Here is a 16,644-nt window from a genome sequence, read left to right as displayed (position 1 = left end):
GACGTCTGTGTGTGCTCTGGCGTAGTTTACTCAAGCGCCAGAAGCAATCTGTCACATGTATAAATCACTCATTGTTTACACAGTGCACAGAGATTGTGGGTATGACGGCTAATCAAAATGGTAATTACTTGCACTTATCCTGATTGTTCAAACCGACTTAAACCTAAAAGATTACGTTTGCTTGCGCGAACTCTTCCGGGAGTGTTGACTTGCACAAACTACGCCAGAGCACACACAGACGTCACGCACCGGATGCCGTGCACGCCCTCAGGGCAGTTGGACATGGTGGTGTATTAGAGGTAAAAAATGATAAAAATACTGTTCAGTTTCTCGCACAAAACGATCGTTTCATGTCTTAGGACATCAATGTATCGTCACGAGCTGCAGGGTCTAATTTGGATTTGTCTGTGCATGTTTTTTTTACTAGGTGGCTAATTTGTACGAATGACCACACCTAACCCCACCCCTAAACTTACCCCTTACAGAAATCATGCAAAATCAAAATTTTTAGTGCATATTTTATGAGCGCATGCGTTCTCTGGTATTGAACCCATGATCGCATGATCACATGATTACATATCGTTGTGCAACGCAATGCTCCTGTTGCCGATAGGGGCACAATTGCAGTATACGCTCTGATGGGTCTTATTTCAGGGATTTGGACAAATGACCTATACGGGCGCATTGGTTGGAGGACAGGTTGGAGCTTGGAGCTTTCAGTCTAGATTTGCATGATGTCTTATATTCCCAGCACCTCCCAATTGAAGAACAAGATTTTTAATTTTGATGATTTATCCCCCCAAATATTCACATTTTCCAAAAAAAAAAAAAAAAAAAAAAAAAATATATATATATATATATATATATATATATATATAATAAAATAATAATAAAACATATTTTCTCAATTCAATTTTTATTTACATTTTTTTTAAAGTCAACTTCAAATTCGGAGTCTGTTGCATTTTTTATACAATTTTTGTAATACTTTTTTGTGTTCACAGATAAAGTCAGGATCTGAGAGCATGGGTTGGCAAGAGACCCTATGGCTTTTGACATCATTTATCTTGGTGAGTGGACCGTAACATTACATTCATTGTTTATTCATGTTAATACATATTTATTTTATGCATTTGTTAGTCCAAAATACATACTTGTACTTTTTGACATTTAAACCATTTGAACTTGCTGTCGCTAAAATGTTTACTGGTCACTAAAGTTTTTTTTTCTTACAAACTGTCATTAGAAGATTTCTCTCCTGATTACCCCAGCCCCAAACTATCCAGTAGAAAAAATCCATTACTTACTAATTGCTCCAGTTTGGTAATTACAAGCGGAGGTGACCTGAAAACCCACAGAACTCCTGAGGCATGAAATGGTGGCTCCACAAAGTTCCATCAATGCTGGTATCAGAGCAGCTGGCTCCGTGTCAGAATGATGAAATGGGAGCATATGAAGCCCTCTGCATGTAGTACATTAGCACTATGTTAACACTGCAACAAGCCAACAGCATACTTTGCTAATTGTATGTGGGCATTAATATGTCTAAGTCCTCTCTGTTTATTTTTGACCTTGAAGCTACTTTCCCATGACTGCATATAAATCTAACTTAGTGGAATAGTAATGAGCTTGCAGAATAGCACATCACATTTAAAAGTATAATGGGAAATGGCATTTAATTAAAGCTAGACTAAACAACAAAAACTGAGAGCAAGGGTGTGGATTGGTTTTAATGGGTGTAAATACGAGTCTAAAAAGTTGACTAAATTAAAGTACCATACTTTTTTTCTGTAGGACTTTTCTGAAACATGATGTTATCCATTCTTGACATTCAGTTTCTATTGAAGGACTAAAGGTTTTCCTGACTGACTTGGGTGGTGGCCTGGTGGTCGTATGTATGACGTCATTTACTTCAAAGTTTGGAGTGACATCATATGTACGGCTGCTAAACTGCTACATGGGACATCAGAAACCTCACAGATGAATTTGGTGTTGTAAATGCGTTATTGTGTGCAGGTAAGACACACAGCACTAAAGAAGCTGCCACTGAATTTTCTCAATTTGTTTAATGGTATGGGAAGGTGGGTTTGAGAGGATCTGCCAAAGTTAAGATCTTTGCACAAAGACATCAAAGTTTCAGTCATAAATGAATGTAGAATTCATTACTGTGAGGTGTCTAAAAGGGGAAAAAAGTAAAGTACTTTTGAATTGGCTCTTTGACTTCCCATTGAACTATAAGATGACTCATACCAGCAACACAATGGTTAGAGATGCGCTTTGAATTTTGATATCAAGCCTGTCTTTGTGGGTGAAGCTTTATCCCCCTGTACGTCTTTGCTGGAAAAGCTCCAATGGCTGTGAAGAATTTCTTATCTTCATTATACTGATATGGTATGGCAGAGGAATGTATCTGGACAGTTTTCATGTGTAAAACCATACCTTTTAAAATGTCAAGTGCCCATGTGGTGTCCTCAGAATCGAGTAAGTGTGCATATGAGGTCGCAAGGGGAAAAAAGTACTGTGCTGTGTCTATGGTGTTTCTGCTGAGGTTTGGTGCCATTCAGAAATGGCTTTTAAATCCCAGTCTAATTCCCGAGTATGAATTGAATTTGAATTGCGGTAGCAAACAGGGTGTAAAAGTTTCATTTGAATTTAGGGAAGTGAAATTACTGAAATTCAAAGAACTTATAAAGCACATATTAATGCCTTATTCTACATGACCATATTTTAGATTCCTTAATCCTACCCCATACCTAAACTTAACAATTATCTTGCTAACTATTAATAAGCAGAAAATTAAGAGTTTATTGAGGCAAAAGTCGAAGTTAATAGTTAATAGTGAGAATTGGTCCCCAAACTAAAGTATGATCGCAGTTTGTATTTAATTTTTATACATTTCCTTTAAATTAAATCAAATTAATTAAATTACCTTCTTAAATTAATTCATGTACCAGGTTACCATTAGTCATTTCCCATTATAATAATTGTATTTAATTTAATTACATTTATTTCTTTTTTTTTATTAAAAAAAAAAGTGTTTTCTACAGTGCATACAGTATAAGGGAATAACTAAGAAACAATTTGATTTTATCTATATTTATTCAAAAAAAGTAATCAATTCATGTCAATTCAAATTCAAGTTCATGAATTGAAAGGGAGCCATTTCTTAAATACTGGATTTTGCCCAACACTGCTGCTGTGTTCAAGATCATCTCACTTTGCAGAGTGCAACAAAGGCTGGAACAACAGAGACGAAAGCAGAGCCCACCGCTGACTTATCCCTTACTCCTGTCATGATGGCAATGGAGGGAGAGAGGCTGATCATGACTGAGTCTCAGTACAAATGTCTGGAGCTTCTGAGCCGAAATGGATCCCATAATAAAACAGGTAGCTGTATTTTCAATTAATTTTCATCTGAATGACAGACAATGGTGCTTTTACTCTTTTCATAAGCTCGTTAAGTGCCAAGGCTGTTAGAGGAACACTAAATGGCTGAAAGCTATCACAAGGTGATCAGAGAAACAATAAAGGTTTATCTTCAAAACGGATGTGTGTTAAGCTTTTAGGATGTTAAAGTACTTTTTCCTATCTCGGTTTAACGTGCAGAGACAACTTTAAGACATTCATTAGTTGATTCCCCAGTGTAAACTCTGTGATGCTGTGGCTTTTTCAGGATTAGTCTGTTTGAGTGGCCCACAATGCACCACTGACTCAATCAATGGTGTGAAATAGGGTGGGACCAATTTTTATTTTATTTTTTATTTTTGGTGACGCTAGGTGCAGAAATAACACCTTTGAAGGACTCATATCATATATATTTTTTCCACATGAGGTCCTTTTATTGTCAAAAATAGTAGTTTTGTTTTAACAGAGTGTCTCCAACCTTGTTGGGAGAGGCTTTTTACACTAACTCCACCCACAGATGTGTGTATTCTGCTAAACAATGGCCCCAGCAGCGTAGGTAAAGTGCGTAGTGGTGACTTTTATAACACGATCGACCCTAGTTCGAATCCACCTTTTGCTGAACTCGTTCTTCTCCTTTTTCACATCACATGTAAGATCGGAAAAGCATTTATTTTCAATAAAATGAAGGAAATAATCGAAAAGTGAAAAAATAAAGTGTAGATCGGTTAGGTTTAGGGGTAGGTGTATGGGTGGCTTTAATGCACTAAAGCAGCATCCATTTAATAATTTTAATTAAAAAATCATTTACACCCAATTCGTTGTTATTGCATACTGTTTTATAATGTACAATACCGAGGAATATCTGCCACTTGCACTAAGTAGTATAAATAGCCAGGGCCGTCCCTGGCTGACGCGGGGCCCGGTGCGAGGTAGGGAGCGGGGTCCCCCTCGGTCCGTTCGCCGTGGGGCCCCCTCACAGCGCGGGACCCGTTGCGACCTCACCAGTTGCACTGTCCAAAGGACGGTCCTGTAAATAGCATCCAAGTGATAATTTTGCAATTTTTACTGCTATTTTTACATAGTGCTATTTATTTTTACATTTGCTCTTAATGTAAAGAGCATATCGCTAAGAAAATATTATATTTTAATTTAGTGTAAATAGCCGCTGCCTTGTTTTAATGACCATTTACCACCCTCTTTCTCATCCTTAGAAATTAAAATATGGATGTGCAGTGGCCTATCCTGGAGTTATTCACAGTTGTGAGTTTGTTGTTGAGTCCTGTATACGTTTAAACTTCCCCTATCTTTCAACAACAGCCTCTTTACAAAGCCTACATTATGGATCACAAAACAATGTGTGTTGAAATGTTACAGGATCAGACTAAAATAATCAGACACATTTTCAAAAATGAACTAGTTTTTAACATTGAGATTGAGATCCTTCAGAATGACATGCAGAGTTGCAGGTGCTACACACAACCAGTGTTTTTTCGTTTATGTTTGTTTTACTGGGGAGGCCATTTAGAGTTCAGAATGTTACAGTACATTTTCACTGTACGATGAACTCTTGTATCTCATAAGATCAAGGATCGTTTAATTCCTCCTTTAAGATGCCTATTCAAATTTTATAGGTTCGTTCTGCAGCAGATTCTGGGATGGCTTGCTCTGTTGGGATGAAACACCAGCTGGAACCTTTGCTTCACAGAACTGCCCAGACTATCCCAGCTTTGACCCCTTGGGTAAGATTCTGTACGATCACATCTGGATTATCAATCCAGACCAAAGCGCTCCAGACACTGCAAAACATTGATATTCTACAGCAGGCATGACATCTGTTACATGTCTGCTTATTATGAAACACAAGATGTTGCTCCAAAGAATGAATCGCAAAGCACAAGAGGCAAGCTACTGTGAAGATACCTTATGTCCTTTAATGAAACAAAGGTGATAAATTATTGATTATAGGTCTGGAAACATTCATATGAGCTTTTATTTAGAAGTGCAAAAACAATTTATTAGGCGACATGCAGTGTTGTTCTAAGGGGAAGGATCTTTGCTACAGGACAACGTTTCATATCAAACATTTATGATTTGATTTCTGATTCTAAATGTCAGTGAAATAAAGCAATGACCATAGCAAGGATATAACAGGATTTTGCTGAGGTGCTGAAATATTGATATTCTCCGCTGTTCGCTTGATAGAGATCTCTCTGTCTGAGACTCGGCTCAGTGTGTTTGTTCTAACACACAGATTGATTGATTCCAGAGACTGAAGACTGGAGTTAATCACTGGAACATTTAAGCTCAAGTCATTACACTAAACTTTCTTTTTCCCTGCAGAAAAAGTAACCAAATACTGTGATGAATCTGGCAACTGGGTACACAGTTCATCTATCAATAAGACCTGGTCCCACTGTCTCACATTCTCAAAGGAGAAAATAAAGGTAAAATAAAGCACATTATAATGAGCTGTATATTTGTTTGGTAATACCACTAAAATTGGTTTGCCCTAAGCAGAAATAAATACAACACAGTACAATTGCTTATAACTTTTAATAAGGTAGTGCTGTCGCCAAATTGATATATTTACAGCGCATTGTGCAAATGATTTTGAGCATTATGTAAATATGCAGAGCCACGGATCTGCCTATTAGTCCTTTTCATTTTGGATGTGTGAAATTAAAAATTTAATTTAAAAATATGGTAACATTTTAGAATAGGGAACACTTATTCACTATTAACTACGACTTTTCCTCAATAAATTCCTAATTTGCTGCTTATTAATAGTTAGTAAAAGTGTTACCAAAAATATTAAGCAGCCCACCTTGTTGATAATAGTAAGAAATGTTTCTTGACAACCACATTAGAATGATGTGACACTGAAGACTAGAATAACGGATTTAAATTTTGAAAATTTAGCTTTGCCATCAAATTACATTTTTTGTATTGATTTGAACAAATAAATGCAGTCTTGGTTAGCACAAGAGACTTCTTTCAAAAACATTAAAAAAAAAAAAATCTCCTGACCCCAAGTTTTTGAAAGGTAATGTGTGTTTTCAACAGAGAACTAAATGTCTTGTCAAGCAGAAATCAAACCACTGGGCACAACTGTTAACAGTGAGATTAGAGAGGATTTAACAGGACCCAAAATTGGCAGGAATTATCAGACCCCCCTCAGCAGGAGGGTGTCACAACTCACGGGGGAGCCCGGGAACCAGGAACAAGAAGACGAGGAATTAGCAACACGGGAGTTTAATATATAGACAGGAACACAGATCACAGGTAGGGTAGACACTTACGTAGACACTTAAAGACAGACAAACACTAACTGAAAGGACTGGGGTTTATAAAGACAAGACAATCAAGTGAACTAAGGAGACACACCTGGAATCAAATTAACCAATCAAGGGAGACAGAAACTAGGTCACAGGGCACACATGGGGAGCAAAACACACACAAGACAGTCCAGGGGCGTGACATTACTCCCCCTCCCGGAAGGTGCGTCCTCGCACCGTGGAACAACAGAGGGGGGAACGGGTGGGAACCATGGCGGAGGCTCAGGAGGAGGACGGACCACCGGGAGGAGGTCGGCAGACAGAGACCAGGAGGCAACGAAGGAGGGAGGAGCCAGGAAGAGACAGGAGGGACCCGGGCAGGAGGAGCCTGGCGGACCCAGGCCACAGCCATGATGATGGCCACGGTGGAGCCGGCGGAGGGAGGAGCCATGGAGGAGGAATGGCCTCCGACTCCAGGGGCCGACCAGCGGCGGAGCAGGTGGTGGAGGAGCCCGAGGCGGAGGCGGAGAGCCGGCGAGCCAGGGAATGCCGAGGATCCGGGGGCCAAGGTGGAGCAGAGTGCTCTGGCGACCGAGGCGGCGGAGCTCCGGAGATCAGCGGGCGGGCAGGCGACTGAGGACCAAGGTGGAGCTGGCGGGAGGAAGGAGCCCAACTGAGCCGGTGGGACGGAGCGGCGAGGTGCAGCGGAGGAGCGGAGTCCTGAGGCGATGGCGGGTCGACGCCCGACCAAGGCGGAGCCGGAGGGACGAGGAGCCTGGTGGAGCTGGAGGATCGACGGGTGACGGTGGAGGCGAGGGAGCTAGGAGCCGAGGTGGAGCCGCTGGGTCAACGGGCCGAGGCAGAGTCCGGGCCGAGGAGGTTGGAGGCGGAGGTGAGGATACTCCAGCCCAGCGATGCTGGAGGATGGCAGTCCTGTGGGGCTCGCACCGTATTGATGGTGGGCTGAGGGCGAGCAGAGGGGCTGCCAGGCGACAGCGGTGGAGGAGGCAGGAGCGGGTGGGAGGGTGGGCATTTGCGAGGGGCCGGCACTGGGGGCGCTCTTGAGCGCGGACACTTGGGGCGCTCTGGCAGCGCGGAGACAGGGAGACGCTCTTGCAGCGCTGGAGACAGGGAGGCGCTCTTGCAGCGCTGGAGACAGGAGGCGCCTTCTTGGTGCAGGCACTGGGGGCGCTCTGGCAGCGCGGTGCTGGACGGGACCAGCGGGGACTCTTGGAAGCGCCGTGGGCGCAGGCACTGGGGGCGCTCTGGCAGCGCGGTGCTGGACGGGACCAGCGGGGACTTTTGGAAGCGCCGTGGCGCAGGCACTGGGGGCGCTCTGGCAGCGCGGTGCTGGACGGGACCAGCGGGGACTCTTGGAAGCGCCGTGGGCGCAGGCACTGGGGGCGCTCTTGAGCGCGGACACTTGGGGCGCTCTGGCAGCGCGGTGCTGGACGGGACCAGCGGGGACTCTTGGAAGCGCCGTGGCGCAGGCACTGGGGGCGCTCTTGAGCGCGGACACTTGGGGCGCTCTGGCAGCGCGGTGCTGGACGGGACCAGCGGGGACTCTTGGAAGCGCCGTGGCGCAGGCACTGGGGGCGCTCTTGAGCGCGGACACTTGGGGCGCTCTGGCAGCGCGGTGCTGGACGGGACCAGCGGGGACTCTTGGAAGCGCCGTGGGCGCAGGCACTGGGGGCGCTCTGGCAGCGCGGTGCTGGACGGGACCAGCGGGGACTCTTGGAAGCGCCGTGGGCGCAGGCACTGGGGGCGCTCTGGCAGCGCGGTGCTGGACGGGACCAGCGGGGACTCTTGGAAGCGCCGTGGGCGCAGGCACTGGGGGCGCTCTGGCAGCGCGGTGCTGGACGGGACCAGCGGGGACTCTTGGAAGCGCCGTGGGCGCAGGCACTGGGGGCGCTCTGGCAGCGCGGTGCTGGACGGGACCAGCGGGGACTCTTGGAAGCGCCGTGGGCGCAGGCACTGGGGGCGCTCTTGAGCGCGGACACTTGGGGCGCTCTGGCAGCGCGGTGCTGGACGGGACCAGCGGGGACTCTTGGAAGCGCCGTGGGCGCAGGCACTGGGGGCGCTCTGGCAGCGCGGTGCTGGACGGGACCAGCGGGGACTCTTGGAAGCGCCGTGGGCGCAGGCACTGGGGGCGCTCTGGCAGCGCGGTGCTGGACGGGACCAGCGGGGACTCTTGGAAGCGCCGTGGGCGCAGGCACTGGGGGCGCTCTTGAGCGCGGACACTTGGGGCGCTCTGGCAGCGCGGTGCTGGACGGGACCAGCGGGGACTCTTGGAAGCGCCGTGGGCGCAGGCACTGGGGGCGCTCTGGCAGCGCGGTGCTGGACGGGACCAGCGGGGACTCTTGGAAGCGCCGTGGGCGCAGGCACTGGGGGCGCTCTTGAGCGCGGACACTTGGGGCGCTCTGGCAGCGCGGTGCTGGACGGGACCAGCGGGGACTCTTGGAAGCGCCGTGGGCGCAGGCACTGGGGGCGCTCTGGCAGCGCGGTGCTGGACGGGACCAGCGGGGACTCTTGGAAGCGCCGTGGCGCAGGCACTGGGGGCGCTCTGGCAGCGCGGTGCTGGACGGGACCAGCGGGGACTTTTGGAAGCGCCGTGGGCGCAGGCACTGGGGGCGCTCTGGCAGCGCGGTGCTGGACGGGACCAGCGGGGACTCTTGGAAGCGCCGTGGGCGCAGGCACTGGGGGCGCTCTTGAGCGCGGACACTTGGGGCGCTCTGGCAGCGCGGTGCTGGACGGGACCAGCGGGGACTCTTGGAAGCGCCGTGGCGCAGGCACTGGGGGCGCTCTTGAGCGCGGACACTTGGGGCGCTCTGGCAGCGCGGTGCTGGACGGGACCAGCGGGGACTCTTGGAAGCGCCGTGGCGCAGGCACTGGGGGCGCTCTGGCAGCGCGGTGCTGGACGGGACCAGCGGGGACTTTTGGAAGCGCCGTGGCGCAGGCACTGGGGGCGCTCTGGCAGCGCGGTGCTGGACGGGACCAGCGGGGACTCTTGGAAGCGCCGTGGCGCAGGCACTGGGGGCGCTCTTGAGCGCGGACACTTGGGGCGCTCTGGCAGCGCGGTGCTGGACGGGACCAGCGGGGACTCTTGGAAGCGCCGTGGCGCAGGCACTGGGGGCGCTCTGGCAGCGCGGTGCTGGACGGGACCAGCGGGGACTCTTGGAAGCGCCGTGGCGCAGGCACTGGGGGCGCTCTTGAGCGCGGACACTTGGGGCGCTCTGGCAGCGCGGTGCTGGACGGGACCAGCGGGGACTTTTGGAAGCGCCGTGGCGCAGGCACTGGGGGCGCTCTGGCAGCGCGGTGCTGGACGGGACCAGCGGGGACTCTTGGAAGCGCCGTGGGCGCAGGCACTGGGGGCGCTCTTGAGCGCGGACACTTGGGGCGCTCTGGCAGCGCGGTGCTGGACGGGACCAGCGGGGACTTTTGGAAGCGCCGTGGCGCAGGCACTGGGGGCGCTCTTGAGCGCGGACACTTGGGGCGCTCTGGCAGCGCGGTGCTGGACGGGACCAGCGGGGACTTTTGGAAGCGCCGTGGGCGCAGGCACTGGGGGCGCTCTGGCAGCGCGGTGCTGGACGGGACCAGCGGGGACTCTTGGAAGCGCCGTGGCGCAGGCACTGGGGGCGCTCTGGCAGCGCGGTGCTGGACGGGACCAGCGGGGACTTTTGGAAGCGCCGTGGCGCAGGCACTGGGGGGCTCTTGCGAGGGCAGGCACTGGCGGGCTCTTCGAGGGGCAGGCACTGGCGGGCTCTTGCGAGGGGCCGGCTCTGGCGGGCTTGCCATACTCTCTGCGGCGGGCTTGCCATACTCTCTGCGGCGGGCTTGCCATACTCTCTGCCGGCGGGCTTGCCATACTCTCTGCCGGCGGGCTTGCCATACTCTCTGCCGGCGGGCTTGCCATACTCTCTGCCGGCGGGCTTGCCATACTCTCTGCCGGCGGGCTTGCCATACTCTCTGCGGCGGGCTTGCCATACTCTCTGCCGGCGGGCTTGCCATACTCTCTGCGGCGGGCTTGCCATACTCTCTGCAGATCCGTTTCCCAGTCCAGTAAATCCTCCTCCATGTCCAGCAGCCCCAGATAGATGATCAGCTCATCCTCAGCCGTGATGCAGGGGTGGAGCTCCACTCCGCTCACACCGTCCACGGTTGGCTCCCTCGCGATGGGCACCGTCGCCGCTCGCACCTGATCTGGCGTGTTGGGCTCAACTTCCGGGCGATCTTCCGCTCAGTCGCTCGGCTTCGCTGGCTCGCAGATCGCGGCGGGGAATGGCTCTCCGTCATCGGTGGGCTCGGGCTGATGCTCCGTACCGCTGGGAGTTGGTGGGCTGGGCTCTGGGTCTGGAGTGGATCTGGCGAGATCATCCTCGGAGAGGCGGTGAGGGTGATCCGTTTCTCACCAGAACTGCCCAGACTATCCCAGCTTTGACCCTTGGGTAAGATTCTGTACGATCACATCTGGATTATCAATCCAGACCAAAGCGCTCAGACACTGCAAAACATTGATATTCTACAGCAGGCATGACATCTGTTACATGTCTGCTTATTATGAAACACAAGATGTTGCTCCAAAGAATGAATCGCAAAGCACAAGAGGCAAGCTACTGTGAAGATACCTTATGTCCTTTAATGAAACAAAGGTGATAAATTATTGATTATAGGTCTGGAAACATTCATATGAGCTTTTATTTAGAAGTGCAAAAACAATTTATTAGGCGACATGCAGTGTTGTTCTAAGGGGAAGGATCTTTGCTACAGGACAACGTTTCATATCAAACATTTATGATTTGATTTCTGATTCTAAATGTCAGTGAAATAAAGCAATGACCATAGCAAGGATATAACAGGATTTTGCTGAGGTGCTGAAATATTGATATTCTCCGCTGTTCGCTTGATAGAGATCTCTCTGTCTGAGACTCGGCTCAGTGTGTTTGTTCTAACACACAGATTGATTGATTCCAGAGACTGAAGACTGGAGTTAATCACTGGAACATTTAAGCTCAAGTCATTACACTAAACTTTCTTTTCCCTGCAGAAAAGTAACCAAATACTGTGATGAATCTGGCAACTGGGTACACAGTTCATCTATCAATAAGACCTGGTCCCACTGTCTCACATTCTCAAAGGAGAAAATAAAGGTAAAATAAAGCACATTATAATGAGCTGTATATTTGTTTGGTAATACCACTAAAATTGGTTTGCCCTAAGCAGAAATAAATACAACACAGTACAATTGCTTATAACTTTTAATAAGGTAGTGCTGTCGCCAAATTGATATATTTACAGCGCATTGTGCAAATGATTTTGAGCATTATGTAAATATGCAGAGCCACGGATCTGCCTATTAGTCCTTTTCATTTTGGATGTGTGAAATTAAAAATTTAATTTAAAAATATGGTAACATTTTAGAATAGGGAACACTTATTCACTATTAACTACGACTTTTCCCTCAATAAATTCCTAATTTGCTGCTTATTAATAGTTAGTAAAAGTGTTACCAAAAATATTAAGCAGCCCACCTTGTTGATAATAGTAAGAAATGTTTCTTGACAACCACATTAGAATGATGTGACACTGAAGACTAGAATAACGGATTTAAATTTTGAAAATTTAGCTTTGCCATCAAATTACATTTTTTGTATTGATTTGAACAAATAAATGCAGTCTTGGTTAGCACAAGAGACTTCTTTCAAAAACATTAAAAAAAAAAAAATCTCCTGACCCCAAGTTTTTGAAAGGTAATGTGTGTTTTCAACAGAGAACTAAATGTCTTGTCAAGCAGAAATCAAACCACTGGGCACAACTGTTAACAGTGAGATTAGAGAGGATTTAACAGGACCCAAAATTGGCAGGAATTATCAGACCCCCCTCAGCAGGAGGGCCACATTTCACAACTTCTTTAAATACGGTTTTATGGACTGCATAGACTCTCAGCAAGAAGAAAGAGAAATGACAGATACAACTGACACTTCAAATCTTGGCCCCTAATTATCCAGTAGGCCTATATTCAGATATTTCTTTTATGTGTATTCTCAAAACGAATGTCTTCTTCTTCAGACGTTACCAGTTCATGGCTTTTTAGAGATGGAGACGGAGATGGATCCTACCGCTGAGAGTCAGGTCAGCCCTGTAGTGACTCAGAAAGCAGAGGAGAGGAAGAAGATCATTGATGGTCAATATAAATGCTTTGAGAAAATGAACAGAGACCAGCCATATAACAAATCAGGTGTGAAAACAGAGAGCCTCAGAAGAGGTTTTAAATTGAATCATCAGAAACTCATAGCGCAAAGTGCAAAGAGCAATTGCACGGTGGAATTGGCGTTGATTGTTTGTGTGCTTGTCTTTTAGGTCCATACTGCAACCGCACCTGGGATGGCTGGCTATGCTGGGACGACACGCCAGCAGGAACGTTCACATCTCAAAACTGTCCCAATTACTTCCCTGACTTTGACTCTACTGGTACAGTTCACTCATTTGTTATTTGGGTTTTAAAACCAGACTAGAACCACTCTACTAGTCTACACCAATGCAATTCTTAAAGAATTTTCAAATGGTTTTTGAAGGATACGTTGAAACCTGACTTGCATATAAAATGCAGATTTGTTTTTGAAAACTGTACTAAAGCAATTCGAAAGCGCTGAGCCTTCCTGTTACCAGGGTTACTTTAAAAGCTAAAGTATAGAGGCTTTTGAAATGCACTTATTCTCACATCTTTATCCTTGTTTATTTAGAAAAGGTCACCAAGTATTGTGATGAGACAGGAAACTGGTTTAGGCACCCTGAGACAAACAGGACATGGTCCAACTACACCCTCTGCATTGCTCACACCAAGGACAAGCTCAAGGTAGGTTATCTTTAAATTCTGCACCTGTCTTAAATTAACATTCTGTATATCTCTAAATTAAATGGTCAGATGTTATGAAAGCAAACTCCTACACATGTTAGAGTGCATAAAGACTTTATTTCCTGTGATTTAGTCCATGTGTTTAAACATGTAGGGCTGAATTACAACTAGGCAGGACAAATAATTAGCAGATTAACATTTCTGGGTAAACATACCACAAAAGTATAAATATGATACATACAGTACATCTTAGATTGGTCGATATATGATTTAAAAGCTGTTCCTGAAGGGCATGTTGGATTTGGGTGTTTCTTTTAGACTCGGTAGCAGTGAAGCGGAAGGTCTACACAAGGCAGTTTCAGTTTAACTAAACAGCTTTTCTGGAGGACAGTGGCACTAAAAATTATTCATAACATAATGGTTTCAGTGCCATACAACTGCTGCTTTACAAACTGCAAGGGATAGAGAGAGGGAGAGCAGGGAAAATGTCAGCTCAGACAAGCTCAAATAAAGTCTGTGCACTTCACTCTATCAAACCAGATGAAATTGCATGGAGTTTATGAAAAAGGTACAACAAATTGAGATATGCACTTTCAAATGGAGATATGCTACTTTTAAGCCTTCTTACTACTTTGAGATTTCATCCTTGTTGCTTGAAACTTGCTGTTCAATATCACACATCAAAATATGTAAGGGATAATCAACGGCTAGCTGTGCATTAAACGATTTGAATGCACGACGTGGAGGCGAAGAACCACCCGACGCGCAGCTGGCCGTTTATGCCATGGTCATTTGCCAGCATTCACATATTAAAGATGTTAATAATATTTGCGCTGCAATATTTGACCGGAACGATAAAAATGGCGGTTATTTTCGTCTGTATTACTATTCAACTGTAACTGTACGTTACTATGGTTACCAATGTTTATAGGAAGCGCATTAATATAGAACGTGATTAAACTGACCTGGAACTACCTGTGCAGTTCAACAAATTTAATCAACACCTGCCAGCCAATCAGAATCCAGTATTCAGACAGACCATGGCATAAGTTTATAATCTTTTTTCTTGAAAAATGCACTTAAAAGGTTGATACTTTTTCCCATCTTGTGAGAACTGATTATACCCAGGATATTAATGTGATAATATACTTTAAACACCCTGTATGAATAATTTAATTGCAGTTACAAACACAATTGAATTTCAAATAACTGGTGTACGTTCTGTAGCCTATATAAACTGTTTTGATCTTTTATGCTATTTTTGGAACCTTTTTATTATTAGGACTATTCTTAATATAAAAAATACTGAATAATGAATAGCAAGAGATGAATTTCAAAATTGCTATCATTATTTTTACATTAGGGTCTCATGAGTCTCTTGAACTCAAAAAAATAAAACAGTGAAGTGAATCTCAAGAGAACAAAAGTCTAACCATAACATTATTTTTCTCATTTCAGATGGCGTATATTTTGTATTACATGGCAATTGTGGGTCATGCTCTTTCTATAGTATCCCTTCTCATCTCGCTGGCCATTTTCTTTTATTTCAGGTGAGTTTACGTCTTAACTGTATCCACCCATATGACTTGAAGAAGCCTTGAAATATCTGCTGCATAGTTGCAGTTACTTCAGACCGATCAATAAATCTCTTGATGATGGGTTGCTCAGTTGTTTACTTGTTTTTGGCAGGGCTTTGTGTTGTCTGCTCTCAAACAGTTTGTCATTTGTCAGAGCTGTTGATGATGACGGTGTAGAGGTAGATTGCTGCGGTGGCATCTGAGATTTATTTAATTGACGAAGTCAACGTTTAAGCTTTTCAAATAGAGATTTACCAAGAGGCTCTCGGTTACCCCATTTATCACAACAGCCAATTCAAACCAAATAGAAAAGATGGATCGGCATTCCCGTCAGCATGGCCACACGGAAATACAGTCTGAACCCTGAGTTAAATGCGTTAACCTCTGAATTATATACAACTGCGGTTCAGGCGATTCCTTCTACAGAGTCAGGAAAACGTTCCTTTTTTCTGGGCGTATTGACTGAATTACCATATACGGTCTCGCAAATGCATCCTAAACCAACCCTCTTATTTGATTGAATTGCAAATCAAATGTAATTCATGTTTGGATATGCACTGAAACCCAAATGGAATTATTTCAATGTCATATTGTTTTGGTGAAGAAAAAAATACTGAAGAAAAACAGTTTACTTACAAGTTAGCCACGATTTCCCTAGCTGTTTTATCCTTAAAACACTTACCACATTTTATGGATTAATAAGTAGGCTAATACTCATTTTATCAATCTAAAAAGCATTTATATTGTGACATTTTAGATTATTAGTGACCTAAAGTATTCAGCAGACATTACAGATTTAGAAAACAAAGGCATAAATTAGGAAAAGCGTACAAACAATATCCAAGTGTTTTGATGTCTCAGTCGGCATTGCTGGTTTAACTATCTGGATGTGGAAGTTAAACCAGACCACCCAAACACTGTGAAAATGTGGTCCCTAAATGCTCAATGCATAAACAAGAAAAGCTTTTCATCAAAAGAACTTGGACAACCTGATCAAATGAAAATTTAAAAAAAATGTATGGGGCAAAAAGCATGGAAATTCTACTGGGGAACTTGTTTTAACTGGCTGAAAGTTTATCTTTTAGTAGGAGAATGAACTCAACTACAATTTCTTTACAAACAAGTTTTAATGGTTGGGTTGGACTGGATTGTGTAAGAAAAGCAGCTAATAATTGTCCAGCATAAATGGGAACACCATCACTACTGTTTAAAAACATTGCGAGAATGCCCAGAGTTATAATCTAAAATAAAATATCAAGATAGTGTGACTTTTTGGCCTTTTTCCTTAAAACATCAATTTTTGTTTTCATAGCTTTGATGTCTTTACTATTTAAAGGTACAGTAGATGCTCTTTCCCGTTCATTTTCTTAAATTGAATTAAAATATGGAGAGATTTAAATATGCTGCTCACATAAGTATACTTTTATTTTTGCCAGTCACGAATTGAAGTTATTAAGATTATTGATTTGGTGCTTGACATAAAAACATCACAGAACATTACATTTCATTGTAGGAAAAGGAGCGTGCATGTTTT

The 16,644-nt window shown here is 45.5% G+C and overlaps 1 protein-coding gene across 3 annotated transcripts in view; it reads left to right on the top strand.

Annotated features, from left to right (window-relative positions):
* Positions 1 to 16,644, top strand: part of calcr (calcitonin receptor) — a 53,881-nt gene that overhangs the window by 23,384 nt on the left and 13,853 nt on the right. Inside the window, exons 2-9 of one of the 3 annotated variants that reach the window (XM_058754703.1) lie at positions 1,005 to 1,070; positions 3,225 to 3,387; positions 5,037 to 5,144; positions 5,746 to 5,849; positions 12,747 to 12,915; positions 13,038 to 13,148; positions 13,421 to 13,533; positions 14,992 to 15,083. In XM_058754703.1, the coding sequence (XP_058610686.1) occupies positions 1,026 to 1,070; positions 3,225 to 3,387; positions 5,037 to 5,144; positions 5,746 to 5,849; positions 12,747 to 12,915; positions 13,038 to 13,148; positions 13,421 to 13,533; positions 14,992 to 15,083 (905 nt within the window). In that variant the 5' untranslated portion in view covers positions 1,005 to 1,025. Of the gene's footprint in view, positions 1 to 1,004; positions 1,071 to 3,224; positions 3,388 to 5,036; positions 5,145 to 5,745; positions 5,850 to 11,730; positions 11,828 to 12,565; positions 12,685 to 12,746; positions 12,916 to 13,037; positions 13,149 to 13,420; positions 13,534 to 14,991; positions 15,084 to 16,644 lie in introns of those variants that run through there. The other 2 variants (XM_058754701.1, XM_058754702.1) reach the window with 2 other exon arrangements.

The sequence above is a fragment of the Onychostoma macrolepis genome, chromosome 19 (assembly GCF_012432095.1).
Source record: "Onychostoma macrolepis isolate SWU-2019 chromosome 19, ASM1243209v1, whole genome shotgun sequence".
Lineage (NCBI taxonomy): Eukaryota > Metazoa > Chordata > Actinopteri > Cypriniformes > Cyprinidae > Onychostoma > Onychostoma macrolepis.
The sequence above is the reverse complement of the archived record's forward strand: the minus strand, read 5'-3'. Positions and strand labels throughout refer to the sequence as shown.